Source organism: Miniopterus schreibersii, assembly GCF_964146895.1.
Source record: "Miniopterus schreibersii genome assembly, chromosome: 1".
NCBI lineage: Eukaryota > Metazoa > Chordata > Mammalia > Chiroptera > Miniopteridae > Miniopterus > Miniopterus schreibersii.
In genome coordinates this window covers 157,615,954-157,633,118 of record NC_138101.1, presented here as the reverse complement: position 1 = coordinate 157,633,118, position 17,165 = coordinate 157,615,954, and the positions used below count along the sequence as shown (strand labels likewise).

Genomic DNA, 17,165 nt, shown 5'->3' with positions numbered 1-17,165 from the left:
CTGCCAAGCGCCCTTGTAAGTCATCTGACCAGCCCCCCAGAAGTGTCAGTGAGCACCAGGTTACTGAAAGGAAAGAAATACCTCCATTTCAAAAAGTTCTATTGGGCCAAAATTCAGGTTAAATTCTATTTCTCATCATTGGTCATAAAGTGCCCTACAATAATAGGGAAATAGTAGAACTTTTTAAGCATTAATACATTCTGGAAATTCTCTTCCTCTTCCATCAAAGTTGAACACAAAGCAGAGTTAATGTTCTGCCTTGGTAGAAATTAGAGAATTTCTGAATTTTGAAAGTTATGAAGCACTGAAACAATTAACCAGGATAACCATATATTCCACTATTAGTTCTATTTCCACTCAATTCATCAGTCATCAACAGTAAATGACTTTTTTATTTTCTTCATCAATTTCCCATTACTACCCTGTATTCAAAGCATAAGGTTTCATTTTTGCTAATTATTATCTTTTGCAATAAAAGCATAATTAGGATGTCAATTTAAAATATGCTAATATTCTTCAGTACTAGAGCCAGGAGTATGTATTTGGTCTTAGAAAAATCAGCCCTTTCTTAGATTATTTTATGTGTTTTGTTCTAGAGGATGATTTGAAAGAGTTCTTTTCCTGTTTATTTATTTTCTCTTATTTTCTCCTGATAGCTAAGTTAAGTCAGGAAGAGGAAATTGGAAGTTAATTGCTGCTTTGTTTTCTATTTTGCACCTGTTAAATGAAAAATTGGGGCAAGAATGGGAACTGAAGGCAGATGAACTCTCAGGAGCTTTCCTCTTTTCTGCATCTTCTTACCCAGATGCAAGGGTACCATTAGGTTCTTCTGTTATAAAAAGTACCTAACACATGGACAAGACCTATGGTCTGGTGAAAACTAGAGGAATTTTTCTGGGTTGAAATAGTATTTTGTGCTTGCATAGTGCTTTTGAGCTTAAAAAGCATTTTTGCAAATCATATTATTTTCAACTGGTCAGTGGTCAACGCTGGGACTTCCATCCAGACCTTCTGACTTTTCTTTCTTTGTTTAGTCAGAGACTTAGATCCAGAATTGCTTTGTTTTAGGCAGACTCTTTCTCTTGAAGAAACTCATCGTTAGAGTTGAATGTATACCCAGTATTCTGTGCTATAACTATTTCATCCCTATTTTTACCAATCCTCCATTACTAGACATTTAAGTTGCTTTAAGTGTGTTTCACTATTATAAACAATGTGGTAAAGATCACCCAGATTCCCCGAATATTGATCCTCATATCTGTTCCCCCCTGACAACATGTCCTTTCTCCCACTTACAGTTAATATGCAAGGTGTCTACATTAAGAGCCTTATGCGGACGACATACAGAAAAGCTAATGGCATTTAAAGCAATATATCCAGACATTGTGCGGCTTCACTTTCCTCCCTTATACAAGGAGTTGTTCACTTCAGAATTTGAGCCAGCGATGCAAATTGATGGGTAAATGTATCACCTAAAGCACTTCTAGAATGTCTGAAGTACAAACATGAAAAACAAACAAAACATATTAACCGAGACACTTTCCACGGCCCTGCGCAGACCTGGAGCGCCAACACACTGCACATCTCTTGGTGATCGGGGTCAGGCGAAGGAGGGGAAACAATGAAAACAAATAAAAGTTGAACTTGTCTTTCTCATGCATATGATTTCCATTATGCCTACAGATATGGACCCTTTTTCTGTCTTGACTTCTTGATGGCTGACCTCTGTTTACAGCAGGAGGAGGGTACAAAAGTTGGAGGATTTCCTTTCCTTGTAGCTCACTGCCCACAGACTTTCTGCAGAATCGCCAATCTGTTAGTGACGCGCGAGCCCAGCAATGATCGGTGACCGGTGTGCATAGCGGAGGTTGCAGCGTCACTTTGCACAACTTGTTCTTTGTCTCATGAAGGAAGTTTTTATTTTTTTTCCCACCGATTATTGCCAGTCGGCAGGAGGGCGCGGAAAGGGTCCATAGCACTAGCAACAATAGCATTATAATATATTACAGGGTAAATGGGCATGAAGACTATATATAGCTAAAAGAGATATTGTTTATATATTGTTTTGATTAATATAAAATGTAGTTACTGGTGTAGCTTTTCCTGTTGAATTGATAAGGCACTTTCGTTTGGCACCTTTTCCTTTAAATTAAATGCTAGTGTGTTCACTGCCGTGTCGCATGCGCACCAGAAACACAAGTTTAACTGAGAAGGCTCGGGAGGTACGTTGGGAGATATTTATGCTGCTGTTTACAAAATTACTTCTAAAAGACTGGCTGGTCATATCTAGAAATCATGATGTTGGATTTTTTTTTTTTTTTTAACCCATGAATTGGGAATTAGAAATGGAACTCTCCCTAAATTACACTTTGTGTTTGGGTAAGTTTAAGGATAGATGTGTTTATGCTTCGTACAAAGTTTGAGTGATTGATTGGTGCTGTGGACTTAGATCATCGTGCATATTATTTTTAAAAATGCCACCTCAAGGAGGCAGAGAAAGAAGGAGAGGCTCATTTTATACAAGTCAGTAGTGACATAGAGTCAGTCTCAAGTTGGAATTCAGTTGTATGCTTGGAGAACAAATCAGGAACCAGAATATCTTACTGGAATCTAGCTTTTATTATAAGAAGGACCCAAAGATTGGTTGTGGAGCAAACACACACTCCCCAGGTAAGGACAGGAAGCATTCGCTTTGTGAATGTTTATGTTCGTGGTATAATCTAGGAACCCTAAGAGTTGATCTCAGAGTGAACTATTTCTAGTCTAGCTGCTTCTAGATGCTGTAGTTCTAGAATGTTGCTCTCCATATTTCATAGACAATGAATGAGAGGGTGAGGGAGGCATACCATGTTGAACCAGTTTCTGTTATTTAAATATTAAATATTTTAAGCCTTTAAAGTGAAGTCAGTGCTAACTGCAAACATTTACTTTCGTATTTATCGTCGCTAGAAAACTGTGGACTGTAATTTATTTCATTAAATATTTAGAAGATTGTTTGGCTTTGGTGTTCAGGTGAGAAATAGTGAGTTGTTTGGTGTGTTTTTTTAAAATTTTGTGGGTTTTTAAAAATAATTCCCAATGGGGAAAGGGAGAAGGAACTGTCTGATATACAAGTGTGCATATTTTAAAAATAAGTGGCCTTTGGGAACGTAGGCATTTTGATGATGATTTCAGTCCCACTCGGGGTAGGAGTCAAACGTCTGGTCTGACATCCAAGGCCATGTTTGTTCAGAAAAGGGAACATCCTCCGTGTAGAGGTGGGAGTTTCCAAGCAGCCCTTTATAGAGGAGGAGGTGTCTCCTTGGCCACCAGGGCCCCCTGACTGTCCCATGGGAACTGATGCTGGATCGCAGCTCAGGCTTCCCCGAGCCCTTCACTCTGCTTATAACTCCATTGACTTTCTGACTTGTTTCCTGAGGGACTCAGAAAAGGAGAAGGAATTATTCACACAGAAGTGTGTATGAAGCCTAAATGACATCTAAAATTTTTTTTTCAAAAATATAGTGAGGGTTTAACCATAAATAGAAGACAAGAGTATTATTTACTTAAATTTCTTACAAGCCTATGAAACTTTATGAGTGTTTATATAGAGAGGTTAACTATAAGCATATAGTATTTATATTTGGGCAGGAAGGGTTAAATCAAATTTTTAATTTAAATAAGCATAGTTCCTTTAAAGAGCAATAGTATTTATACTCTGAAAAAAAGTACCAAGCTTAGTTCAGTTATTTATTTGTCTGTGTTTTTCCTATTGTTTCTCCTTTGGGGGAAAATGGTGTATTTTTATTTTGGTTTGGTTTTGTTTTCTTTGTTGTTGTTTTTTGTCGTTCTGATTCACTAAATTTGGGGATGGTTTTATTAAAGTATATTAACTTCTTTTTAACCAAAGCTTTCTGAATATGACCAGCCTCAGGTGCTAGCGCATTAAAGAGCAACTAAACCTAATTCCAGTGTCCATTAATGAAACGATAAGAGTTCGTTGAACTTCTCTAAGGGTGAGAGAGAACATAATGTTGAACCTAAAAGAAATTCCTTTTCCCAGAAAGGATTTTTCATGTACCTAATGCAAAAAAAATAAAAAAATAAAAAGATGCTCTAATCACAGTCATAGTCACCCTATGGTGACATTGCTTTTAGAGTAAACCGAGATACACTGACACGATGCTGCTACTAGGTCTTTGTGAAAGAAAAGCAGGGTGTGGACTCTAAGAGCAAAGTACATCTATAGGGTAGGAACAGTGTCATGGAGGCATGCTCCGTGACATGAGGGAACAACTATTATTTGGATTAAAGTTGAGATCTGAAGTTAAACAATAAATTCAGCTGAAAAAACCAGGAAATCTAGAAAAGGGTATGCAAAACGTTGCATTTTTATTTTCTTATTATAGAAACACCTGTGTGATGATACAAACTATTTGGTGATACCGAACAATTATTCACAATAGTTCTTATAAAGTTCCCTAAACATAAATGTCCAATAGTCTTTTAAGTATTGGAATCACATCATTGTCATCCCTGCTGCTGTAAGGCCTTTGGTGCAGTGTTTCCTTCGGGTCAGTGAGGCTCTGTGCAGAGCCCGAGTGCCATCGGCTACAGTGGTGTCCAAACGGTTGCATTCTGTTGTGAAGAAACTGGCCTCGGTCACAATGAAATCAAAAGTGCAGATGAAAGTGCTTTTTTGGACAGTTTGCAAATTGTGTTAAAGCTATGGATTTTTATTTTTAAGTGTTCAGCATCCTAATTTATGTTAAAGCTATGGATTTTTTTAAAAGTCTTCAGCATCCTAATTCACCCTTCCTAACTTAAGGAAAACATGACTTAAGACACTGCTTCTAAGTTTGGTTGTTCTTTATAGTGTGGATTCCCAGATGTCTGTGAGCGTAGAGAGGGTGGGCTGAGGGTCAAGTGCGGAGGTAGTGTGTGTGTGTGCGTGAGCGTGAGTGTGTGCGTGTGGTTTTCCTGTATGACGTGCGTGTGTCAGACCGCTTCTAGGCTACTAAGTGTCAATGGAAAAGAAAATGTATTCAAAATACTTAAATCAAAACTAGAAGATGGGGGAAAAAAAAAAAAAGATTTATTCTATACAAAGCCTTGTCTGGACCACTTTAGAGAGACTTCTATTTTTTTAACCCTTCTATAAATATTTGATGGCACTTGAACTATTCCTGCAATAAAATGTGATTTGTGTAAAGAAAAAAAAAAAAAAAGATTTTGTAATGTGAAACAAAGAAAGAAAGTAATGTAATTTTCTAAAAAACACACACACACACACACACACACAAACAAACTTTGTATTATTTTCTTGATGGAATTTGTCTATCTGTCTTTGGAAAACTTTTTATTTCATTGAATGTGCCATAGTGGAAACACGTGTCTTTAGTTGTAGACTAAGGAACAGCTGCTGGCGTTCCGACATTCCAAACTGCAGAAGCACCTAGGAGAACCTCGAGCGAAAGGGTTAAGTAGGGTGTGAGCCTCTCTCATCGTTGCTGTTTTGCACGCTCTTCATTCCTCTCTAGTGCAATATGTACATAGAGCACTCGCGGGTGTACCTTGACCCCTCAGGGAAAAATACATAGTTGTACAGTTGTTGTTGTTGTTGTTTCCTTTTGTCTTTGGCTAAGGAATGTCGACTGAATCACTTGTTCTTGTTGAGGGGCAGCCAGATAATAACCCTAAAGCCACTGTCTCAAACATTGATTGTTTAAATCATGTGTCCTTCCAGTGCTGTTAAGATACTAATAATAAAAAGTTATTTTCTGACAGTTCTTTGTGCTGATTGGTGAGAAAAAAAAAAGGGTAGATAAGCACCTTATGATTGACTTACTGTGAATGACAATCCATCTTGCTATCAACAATAGAAAGCCCTATCGTTTTGGAGTTGGGGTTACGAGTCAGAAACAATGTGCTCAGGGATCTTCTAAAACTCTTTAAAACAGGGTGGCCAGTACTACTGGGACAAATTGTGTTTTTTATTATTAATCATAATGATAATACTATCCCTCCAAGGCACAAGTGAACTGTGTAGAACTAACTGCATGTGTGTAAACTTCACTATCATCTCATTGTGTTAGGTTCAAAACGTATGTGTTCTTCAGTCTTGTGTATTAAAAACATTGAATAACCTTCAGAGCTGTAGAAAGCTATGCCAGTATGTCAAAAGATAAATTAGTAGGTCATATACCAACAGAGAGCATCATTCAAAGTACAGTCCTGCATACTCCACTTACCGTTTCTTGGATAATTAAAATACTCGTGATAAATATATTTATAGCATTATACAGTATATTTAAAAAACACTTCAAATTCTATATAATATGGATTTTAAAAAAACTTTTAAACCAAATGAGATAAAGGCCCTGCCTATTAGTGGAGTGAGAGAGGTAAAAGGTAAAACATGTTTTTTTAATGGCAGCAAACAACTATTATTTTCACTGTGGTCTCCTCTAAAAGCAAACCAAATAAAAGTCCCTTTATGTAACACAAGTCTTCTCCATCCACATTTGTAGTTTTTAATCTGTCGAATTAATACAAGAGCTAATGTTTAAAGATAAACAAAGCCCGCCTCGTAACAACAATATGAGCCACCTTTTAGAGGCACATTTTACATTTTTGAAAGACAGTTTTGTTCTCCTATTTCAACATACTGATTTCCATAAAGTCAGTGAATCTCAGTGTAATTGTTGACTTTGATTCTTCCATTTCATATTTGGAATAAACATTCAGATATTTTTTACATATTTTTTTTATGATCACACAGGGGCATAATTTAGGAAAACTTTTCATGTCATTTAGATCAAAAAGAAGCCTTTACCTTGTTTTTGATAATAGACTATGGAAATAGGCAGAAATCTCTCTCTCATATAGGTATGCGTATATACACACACTATACATATACATATACATATACACACATAGTTGACAGTTTTACATCTTACAGCTTCTGATTACCACTTCTTACAAAGGGACAACACGGCAGAACCCCATAAAAACAACTTTATATTACAGATCAGATTATGTGCCCAGAAAGGCAACAACAGTAAATCTTGATCTGTTGCTAATAGTCGACCATACAGGTCTTCATTCTGTCCCTCAACACTAGTATTATTAAAGAAGTTCCACCAGATTTCATTAAAGGGACCTTCCTATGACTGTTTATTCTCAAGAAGCGAGAAGGCCAACAAGCAGTGGCTTTCCCAAGCCACTGCTTTCACTTTGGGTCTGTTTGCTTGCTTGTTAGTGAGCGGGAGATCAGCTTTGGCAGGCTCTCAGAACGATTTTAAAAAGGATCCAAAGGCCTGGTTTCATACCAAGGAAACACTGTCGATGGGGGAGGGCGGGGAGACCTTCATGTTTAAACAGGCCCTCAGAACTTAGAGCAATAAATACATTCAGTGGTTTCTTTATAAATGAATGACAGAATCGTCGATCCAAATAGAAACGTCTTTTAGCAGTGAAACATAAATGGGGGTCTTGTGTTAAGAAAGTGAGTATGAATACTTTAAATGGATGCCTCGAGAATCCGTGTTTGCTGTTTACATTTAGTGTGTTTACCACATTAGCAGTATCACACGTCTTTTCCTGTTTTTCTTCTAGGAACTAAGGAAAGGTAGCTTGCACTCAGCTTGGACATGCTGCACATGTCAGTATGTTGTTCTCTCAGAGCAACTAATTTTCTCCAGTGTTCATGTGTGATTCCTTTCTTGCTCACTGTTACTGCAGTGTGGGTGAAATACTGTTGCTAGGAACTCGGTCAGCATGGGACAGACGACATGTGTAAATGCAGATCGTTCTTGAGCAGAGAGGGAATAGGATTTCACGCGCGAAAATATCCGTATGTACTGTACACACCTCCCTGAATCCAAAATCCTCTTCTAGCCACCATGTGGAATCTCACATAAAACAGTGGTAAACTTTTATACATTAGGACATTAGCTGGCTGCTTCTTTAAATGTACCTGTATTGTCTGCCTGCTCCTTTTGTGGAGATGTGTTTTTGTATTGGATGTTTGGGCCAATGGGAGGCTTCAAGCTACAACATATTTTCCCAGTTTAAATATATTTAACATATGACAAACCCCAGACAAGGCTTTTAATATGTATAAAGAACTGCAGTGTTAGGTGGTTTATTTGCAAACCGTTTTCAATGTTGTCCATTTTTATGGCACCTTTAACAATATTCTTGTTTCCAAAGTACAAAAAACAAATAGGTTAAATATCTAGCCATAACTGAATGTCAAGCAATAAAACAAATGACTTTTGTGCATAGACTTAAAAAAATACAAATTTTAGACATCTGCATGTAAATGCAATCTCTTGTTTACTGCTTTCTTCAACTCGAGCAATTGATTCCTTATTTACTATTAACTTAAGAACTTGTAATGGCCTGTAAACATTTTCTCTCTTACTCTTCTTTCAAATTTACCTTCATCCCTGCTTTTGAGTCATAATATTTAATGTTGTTCTGCACATCTCTATACAGTTAACTTTTTGGCTTTTATTCTGTATAGATAAGAAAATGTTATATTATAAACAGCCTACTCAGTGCAAATATTTATCTGTTTATCAAATCCACAATATGCTGTATAATACTGGTTTTACTATATAATCTATTTTAGACATAGCTGTTTAGAACTAGAGTGTGCTATTTTTGTGTTTTTCTGATGTGTGGTGCTAGATAAGTTACTTTTGTGAACAAAAAAAGAACCCTTTTATTCCTAGACAATACCACCTTTGGGTCTTGTTAATTTCACTGAGTATAACTATATATTTGTATATATATACATATATATATATCTCTACCTGTGCCCAACTGGCAGCTGTATCAGAGTGCTGGATTTGGGACATGCTTTTCTCTTTAAATACATAATATCATTATATAAATTATTCTAGAGTGTATTTAATTAGGATAAAATTACTTCCTTAGTATGGATATTTGACATCTATAGGGTGAATTTGTTTATAAATATGGATATATGAAAACTTTATTAGCATTGTCTTTATGTTTGCTACTTGGCTTTATACCATATCTCCTGAGCTGAAAAATAATTTGCCAGGCCTTCAAGATCCTAAAGAAACAACTCTAGTTTAATGGAGTAATTTTTTTTTTTTCTTACTAAGGAATTATATTATAGACACCTAACAGGGTTGTGTACTTAGCTCCTATTATAGATAATAGGCACTTCTATAAAATATTCTTGGTGGCTTGATGGCGGAATAAACCTTTCCCCTCCTACCTGAGCCATAAGAAGTATGAAGACATCCACTGTCATGGCAGAACCTGGGCCATAGAGCAAATTCGACAAAGGATGTGCTGTTTTAATATGACCTCAACCAGTTCCATGAACTGAGTGAAGGACCTTCGTTTTAAAAGTCATTTAATAATGAGCTTCAACTCTTTCACTTATTCTCCCAAGACCTATTGGCATTGTTAAAAATCAAAGTATATCAAATATCTAACTAAGGATGTAGTTAACCTTATTAAATATTGATTAGAATTGTTCTGTAATATTACTGAATTTGTAAGATCTTTAGCAAAGATTTTTGAGCAATTTATAAATATAGAGCAAATGTTTCTGTTTAATGCACTTTTTGTAATTGAAGGTGATAAATTCTCAAGCCATGGTTATTGGCTTCCATGCACTGCATATTTACCCACAATTTAGACATTTTCCATTTTTATGGAAGAGTTGCTGTTACCTTAATTATAAATGCAATCATGTGGTTAATGAAAGCTAATGCTAATAGTTAACCTTTTAAAGTGAATTGGCTACAGTCTAAGGAAATATCTCTTTTAATACAAATCATGCCATTCCTTATTGCTTCGCTTAGAAACAGATGGAAACTTTTTTTTAAAGCACCGTTCAGTATCCTAGGCTTCGGATGATAGAGATTGTATTGCTTTGTGTCTGTACAATGGCCAGCACATGCCAGCACTTGGTAATTGTTAAATGACAATAAGTGTGCCCCAAACCAAATTCTTTCTCTGGGTTGTTATGGTAAATTTATAAAGTATGCCAAGCCTTATGGTTAACACTTTCTTCTGCAACCAAGTATTAAATCCCCCTTTAAAAAGACCACATGAAATGCTGATTCTAATTGTGTGTAGGTCTTGCGGATTAAGCACACAAATTTCACAAAACTTGTGAGTAACAAACTCAGCCTTCTGTAAATATACACGCAAGTTCAGAAACAGTAATACTGTACCTATAAATATATCTGTCTGTTTTGTGTACAGTATGTAAAAACTTTTCTGCCACACTAAAAATGCAAGCCATTTATGGGTATCCTAAAATTAGTATTGTACTAAAACTTTGCTAATGATCTTTATTAGAAGATCATCCAACTTTTCACATACATTGGGTTTTCTTTTCAATTCACTCTTACAGTAGTCTGCTTATTTCCAGCTGTTTGTTATATGATTGTGTCCTGAATTTAAAAAAATATTTTGATTCATTTTGTAAATACAAGCTGTAAAAAAAGAGAGATTTAATGTTGTCTTTTAAATACTCCAATTTTCATTCTAATATGAATGTTGTTATATTGTACTTAGAAACTGTACCTTTAATATTACATTACCTTTATTAAAAGTGCATTGAACACATCAATTTTAGATGTGCTTTATGTACTGTTATCCTATAATAAAACTTCAGCTTCTAATGGAATACTCGCCTTGTTTTTCTTCTTTTTTTTTCTTTCTGAGTTGCACTATACACAGTTTTCTAGCTCACATTTGTCTCGAGGGAACAGTCTAGTAGACCCTTGCTACTCAAAGTGTGGTCTAGAGACCAGTAGCATTGGTATCACCTGTGACCTTGACCTCATTAGAAATGCAGGATCCCGAGCACCACCCCAGAACTACTAGATCAGAGTCTGCATTCTCACAAGATCCCCAGGTGACTGGTTTGCATACGAAAGTTTGAGAAGCACTGATGTATAATACAGTACTTAAAAAAAGAATTCATTCCGTTTTGCAGAGGGGAAAACGTGTATAGTGAGCAGACTACCCTTTTGATCAGAGAAGGCAAAGAAAGAAGTTTTACTTGTGAGCTAACGTCTATTGATCGATAGAGGCTTCTCCGGCTGCTTCCTGTCTCCTAGGACAAGGGTCCCTCGACTCATCAGTGGTATCTGCTCTGAGTGTAGGAGGGGAGAAGTCCTGAATGCACACTGTGCTTTGTCATCTTTGCTTTAGAAATCTTCAAAATGTAACATCAGAAATGCTGCCTAAGACTTTAATGAAGCCAAAGACCAAAAATCCCTCCAGCCCCACCCTTCCTCTTGAGTAGATTATATAAGAGCGAACCAATTAATTTAACATCGCCTAATTATCACTCTCTTATAACAAGGCAAAACCCTCACTATAAATTATTTTTAAAGTAACATCAAGGACATTCAAATTATAAACTATTCTGAAGTCAGAATAAAGGCAACTAAGTTGGCATTTTTCTCCATAGCACACACACTACAATACCTAAGTGTCTCTTGCACTCAGTAAAATAAATATTTGAATTGATCCCCAAAATTGCTACATGTAACAGACAGTCCCTAATCCTGCTTTTATTTCCAACTGCCTTAGAGAAGAGGAAGAATAACATTATGCATGTGAAATATATGTGGATTGTCAAATTAATTCCATATAATTATAAATATTCACCACCTTCCAGTATATTGGGAAATTGAGAGTTAATGGAAATAGTGAAGTTCAAAATATGAAATCTGTCACCTCTAGGCCTTTGGCTTTGGCCAAACTCATGCCTAAGCTCCTTCTGATAAAAACAGTGATTTACACTCACCTCCCCATCGTGGATTAGCTTGCTCCACTTCAAAAAGGGTACTTACACAGGAGTATAAGAAGGACATCTTACAGTTCTGTTTATCATGATCTCATGGGAGAATTAGATAAAGAAAACAAGGGTCAGGTTATTATTTATCTTGGAGATAAAGCCAAAGAAGTAACCATAGACTAGTCAGTAAGACCTGGCCACAGACATATGTCCTAGTTGCTACTGTTGCTACTAAACTTTGTTTCATGGGGCAAGATCAGTGTAGCCCCTCAAAATTAGGCTTCTACTTCTAATGTGCATTTGGATCAAATGGACTGGTGCAAAGCAGGCCTGCTTCTCATACAGGTCTGTTAAAGGACCAAGCCATGCTCATGTGCTGGGGATGCTAGCTGCTGACAGGCTGGGAATGCAGATCTTGCACATTTCTCTGTCTTTGTTTGGTCCACCAGAAGAAATACACACCTAGTAACAATTACAATAACTTTACTTAGCCAAGCCCTTGCAGTTTTAAGCATTCTTTTTGAAATTTTGGTCTGATGAAACATTTACAAACTCAAAATAAGTACCTACTGTTATAAATTCTTTAAAACCGAAATTGGCTTCTCATTCAACTTGGAGTTTGTTTCTCAGTTTATCAGATACGGAAAACGAGATCTTTCTTCTACTCAAAATTCCAAAGAATAAAACAGTACAATCACTTTGGAAAACAGCTTGGCAGTATCTTAAAAAGTTAAACATAAATTTACCGTACAACCCAACAATACCAGTCCTAGGTACCCACCCAAGAGAAATAAAAACACAAAGTTCACAAAAACTTGTACACAAATGTTCACAGCAGCATTACTCATAATAGCCAAAAAGTGGAAACCACCTAATGTCCATCAACTGTCAAGTGGGTAAACAAAATGAGGCATATTCATAAATGGGCTATAATTCATTACGAAATAATACCTGCTACAACATGGATGATCCTCAAAAATATTCTGCTAAGAAAAAGAATCCAGATGCAAAAGGCCACATATGATTGATTCATATGAAATATCCAGAAAAAAAGGCAAATTTATAGATAGAAAGCAGATTTGTGTTTTCCTAGGGTTGAGGATGAGAAGAAACATTGACTGCAAATGGGCACAAATAATTTTCCAGGGTGATGGAAATGTTCTAAACTTGGTAATGTTGATCGTTGCAAAACTCCCTAAGCTTACTAAAAATCGCTGAATAGTACAACTAAAATGAGTGAATTTTATAGTAGGTAGATTACACCTCAATAAAGCTGTTTCCCTCTCTCACGCATACGCGCGTGCACACACACATGCACACACGCACACACGCACACACTGGTTTTCTCATCACCAGAGAATAAAGTCCAAAAGCACAAATTCTCTAGCATGGCATGAAGACCCTCTCTAGGCCCCCTCCTCCAATGATCTTCATCACTCCCCACCAACACACACACACACACACACACACACACTAAGGCGTGCTATTTCACACTTCTATGATTTTTCACAACCGAAAATGCACAGTCCCGTCTCTACCCAGAGAACTCCTACTCATCCTTCAAGACCCAGTGTAAATCAAACTTCTCTGAAATAGTCTCTAAAGTGTCTCAGTCAAAATGAGTTCCTTACTCATTGTGCTCCTATAGAATCTTTTATGTGTGTATATCATTTTTTATTTGAATTATAATCATTTGTTTTTAATGCCATCTCCACTGTGTTGTGGGTTTTGGGGGGACAGGAAAAGTATATACTAATAGCTACTATTTGTTGAACACTTACTCTTTGCATATTACCCTTTTTGTATATTTACTCATTAACATATTAGTTCTAATCCTCACTACAATCCTGTAGGTGAGCTATTATGTCTCCTCTAATTGGGCTCAAAGAGAAAACTCGACATGTTTAGGATCACACTACCAGTAAGCAGGAAACAAATCAAACCCATACATGCTGGACTCCAAAAATCCACATTCTTTTCACTAACCTGCTTCTGGTTTACAATGCAGAACAAAAAGAAAAAAGGGATGCATATGTTAAACTACTGCAATGGCAAAAGTTATGAGACTTGATTTTTAGTATCAGCTTTATCACTGATCATGTAATGTTGGAAAAGTCACTTGACAATCTGGGCTTCAGTTTCCTTATCAGGAGAACAAGAGGGTTGGACTAGATAATTTCCAAAGTTCCTTGTGGCTCTAAAAATTCTGATTCTGTGTGCTATCTTGCAACCACCAGAACTCAAGATACACCAAACCAGAGCAGATTGCTTGATGATAATCTTGAATCTCCACACTACTAGCGCACTACTGTGGGCTGGTGATCCCAGCAGCATGAGCGCTTAAACAGTCCTGGAGCAGTCCTTGAGCAGTTGCTGAAGACTAGGACGGGACTCCCAGCTCTCTCTGACTGCATGCTTTATGAGATGGTACCCAACGCCTTGACTTCTAACTGCCTTGATGTCCATCTCTCTCCCACCTCAGGCCATCAGTATCACTCACCTAGTAAGAATTGCTACCTGCACAGTGGCAGGCGTTGTATCGGTTCATCTACAAACATTCACAAGCACTGTCTCCTAACCAGCCCCTTCCCTATGACTCTTTCAATACCTTGCCAGATAAACTGTCCTGAAACATAGATCTGATTGTGTCATTCCTCTGCTTATAAGCTTCCCCCTCCTCCCAGCATTCTATTTCTTATACAATAAAGTCAAAATCCATAGTCTGGCTTATAAAATCTTCTGTGGTTTGGTCCCAACCTATTTTTCCAAACCCTTTTCTACTACTGTTCATAAACCTTGCATTCCAGGCAAAATAAACTATCTAAGGGTCCTTATATTCAAAGGAGATTTTAAACTTAAGTGTAATTTTTATGTTAACATGCTTTAAAAATAATAAATCATTCTAAGATTTAGAACACGCTTTCCTGATAGCACACAAACTGGACTCTGTTCACACAATACGTTTATGTAACTCCTTGTGCTGGTCTCTGTCTAGAATGCCCTTTCCCATCCTCTTCATACTTCAAATTCTTCAAATGAGCTGACATGTCAAGTGCCCAATGTGGTAACTGACATATAAGCACTCCATACACGTCTTTAGCTATTCGAAGCTGCTTTCTGTCCCTCTCACTAGTAATTTCTCTCCCTCTCTGTACTCACACAATCTTTTCTATATACCTTTTTACATTGCTTTTCACTTTCTATTCTGTTTTATAATTATTTAATGTGAATGTCTTAGATTCTCAACGATAAAAAGCTCTTGGAAAAATTGGTATTTGGTCTTAGTCCTAGTAACCAGCACCAAGCACAAATTGTAAATGCTCAGTAAATCTTTCATTAATGAATGGAAAAGCAAACAGACAACCACAAAAAACACCTAGGTGGAAACTGACATCTAAACCCGGAGGGGGACGGAGTGGAGGAGCCACGATGTGCCAGGTACTGTGCTAAACGCAGTTCATCCCTTATCCTATTTAACCCTTTCAAAAACCCTACTAAGCATTTCCACTTTATGATGAGGTGTCAGGGTTAGGGAAGTTAAGACAGTGGGCTAAGGTCACAAAATGAGCCTGTTGGGGTCTTTCTAGTACTGTACTCCTGCCAACTTACCACCCTCCGCAAGGTGGAGGACTTTCTAGGACAACTTGCAGCCCGCACCCGGCCGGCCCCGCCCACACGGCCGGCCCCGCCCACACGGCCGGCCCCGCCCACCCGGTCGGCCCCAGCAAGCCCCGCCCCGCAGTTCCAAGCAGAAGTACTGGAGTGCGTGGGTCGGAGAGCTGCACTTTGGAGTCGCACGGGCCCCGCCCGCTGCGTCGAGGGTGACGTCACCACGCTGTGGCGAGGCGGCGCAGCCACGTCCTTTAAATAAGGGCGTCCTCGGGCGCGCGCGAAGTGTGTGGAGTGGGGACGCGGCCCGGGCCAGAGCCGCCGCGGACCGCGAGGTGGGCGGAAAAGCTGCTTCGCAGCCGAGGCGCGGAGGGGAGGGCGCTGCCCCGGAGCCGGGCGCGCTCTCGAGGGGCGGGAGGAGGGAACATGGCGGCCCCGTCGACCGGGACAGGACGCAGGGCTCCGGGTTCTGGCGCAGCCCCGGGCCCTGGTTGAGCTCTCCCCCTTACCTGCGGTCCTGGAACCATTTCTCTTCTCCTTTAGTCCCCTTTCCCTCAGCCATTCCTTTTGCCCTCGTTGACGCTCCCCTACCCCGCACTGGGTCGAAGTGTGAGAGGCGGGTTAAGTGGGAGCCGGTCAGGCCTGCCCGGTGCCCCGCTGCCCAGAGACCGACTGCTCGATTTGTAAGTTTCTCATCTACACCTTATCAGTGCGCCCAGGGCGGCAGGAGAAGCACCGAACACGGGGTGCGCAAGCCCGACCTGTAGTCCTGGTGATTCCTCCAAGTGACCCTATGAAATGTCCTGGGCCTCAGTCTCCTCAACAGTGAGGTTCTCTTTGAAAGGTTTTTGATAATCTAGGAAGCTTTTGGCCTGCATTGCTTGCCGAATCTGCCCCGTAACGGTATGATTGGGAAACCCGAAGCGAGAGTTGTTTCGGCAGTTGGGGGCTGGGGGAGAGCTAAGACACGCAGCTCCAGGCCCCGAGTGATGCAGTTTGTAAGCAATGAGAACACCATTCTGTTTGGCTCTTTCTTTCGCAGTGAGTGTTCTGAGAGTGCCATCCCCGGAGTGAGTTAAACGGAGAGGGACCTAGCCTGCATCATCATCATTGCTGGTCTATGCAAAGAACTTTGGGAACAGCCATGTGTCTGCTGTATTCTGTTTTAGGTGTCCTGTCAGTTTTAGGGTAGGTGTTAGGGACAGATTCTTCCTCACATGAGTTAACAGCACCTGGCCTACCCAAATAATCACCTGCATTTAATGTTGACCTTTTGTTTTTTCCTCAGCTGAGTGTTGATTCTGGAGAAATCTTGCCTCTGCTGGAGCGTTCAGGACCAGGCAGCAGAATTGTGAGCTCAAGCGAAGCAGAAGTCTAGGATATGAGCTCCATGATGGCCACGAGTGAACCAAGGCTGAACTGGTGAGTTACATCTGTTTGCAATCACCTAAAGAGAATTAAAGTGGGACTGGGCTGGATTAGGAAAGGAGGGTCTCTCACCCGGAGAGATTCCGAGGAAACAGAAAATACAAGTTCAGTGGCTCAGAATTGATCCCATTCTCATCTTCACGTACTGCACACTTTTGAGTTATAGCTGACTACACTTCCTTCCTATCCCAAAGCAACAATTTAGCACTCAGATTGCTAGTAGATATAATTCCATCATGTATTGATCATTGGTCTCTTAGTGAAGGAGAGATGCTGGAATTTTCTTGTGTTCAAGAACGTTGCCCACTGCTGTACAAGTAATAAAAAGACACCCCATCCCCTT

The 17,165-nt window shown here is 38.9% G+C and overlaps 2 protein-coding genes across 9 annotated transcripts in view; both read left to right on the top strand.

Moving 5' to 3' along the window:
* RORA (RAR related orphan receptor A) overlaps positions 1-1,660 on the top strand; it is a gene marked incomplete at its 5' end in the record, with an annotated part of 669,505 nt that extends 667,845 nt beyond the window's left edge. For all 4 annotated transcript variants that reach the window (XM_081159584.1, XM_081159583.1, XM_081159585.1 and 1 more), the window contains one exon: positions 1,299-1,660. In XM_081159584.1, the coding sequence (XP_081015710.1) occupies positions 1,299-1,463 (165 nt within the window). In that variant the 3' untranslated portion in view covers positions 1,464-1,660. The remainder of the gene's footprint in view (positions 1-1,298) is intronic.
* A 13,939-nt stretch (positions 1,661-15,599) lies between these two features.
* Positions 15,600-17,165, top strand: part of ICE2 (interactor of little elongation complex ELL subunit 2) — a 47,857-nt gene continuing 46,291 nt past the window's right edge. Inside the window, exons 1-3 of one of the 5 annotated variants that reach the window (XM_081132857.1) lie at positions 15,803-16,077; positions 16,437-16,582; positions 16,683-16,816. Coding sequence is in view for 3 of the 5 variants with exons in the window: in XM_081132855.1 (XP_080988981.1) it covers positions 16,776-16,816 (41 nt within the window). In the remaining 2 variants the exon portion in view is untranslated. Of the gene's footprint in view, positions 15,730-15,802; positions 16,078-16,436; positions 16,583-16,682; positions 16,817-17,165 lie in introns of those variants that run through there. The other 4 variants (XM_081132855.1, XM_081132854.1, XM_081132856.1 and 1 more) reach the window with 4 other exon arrangements.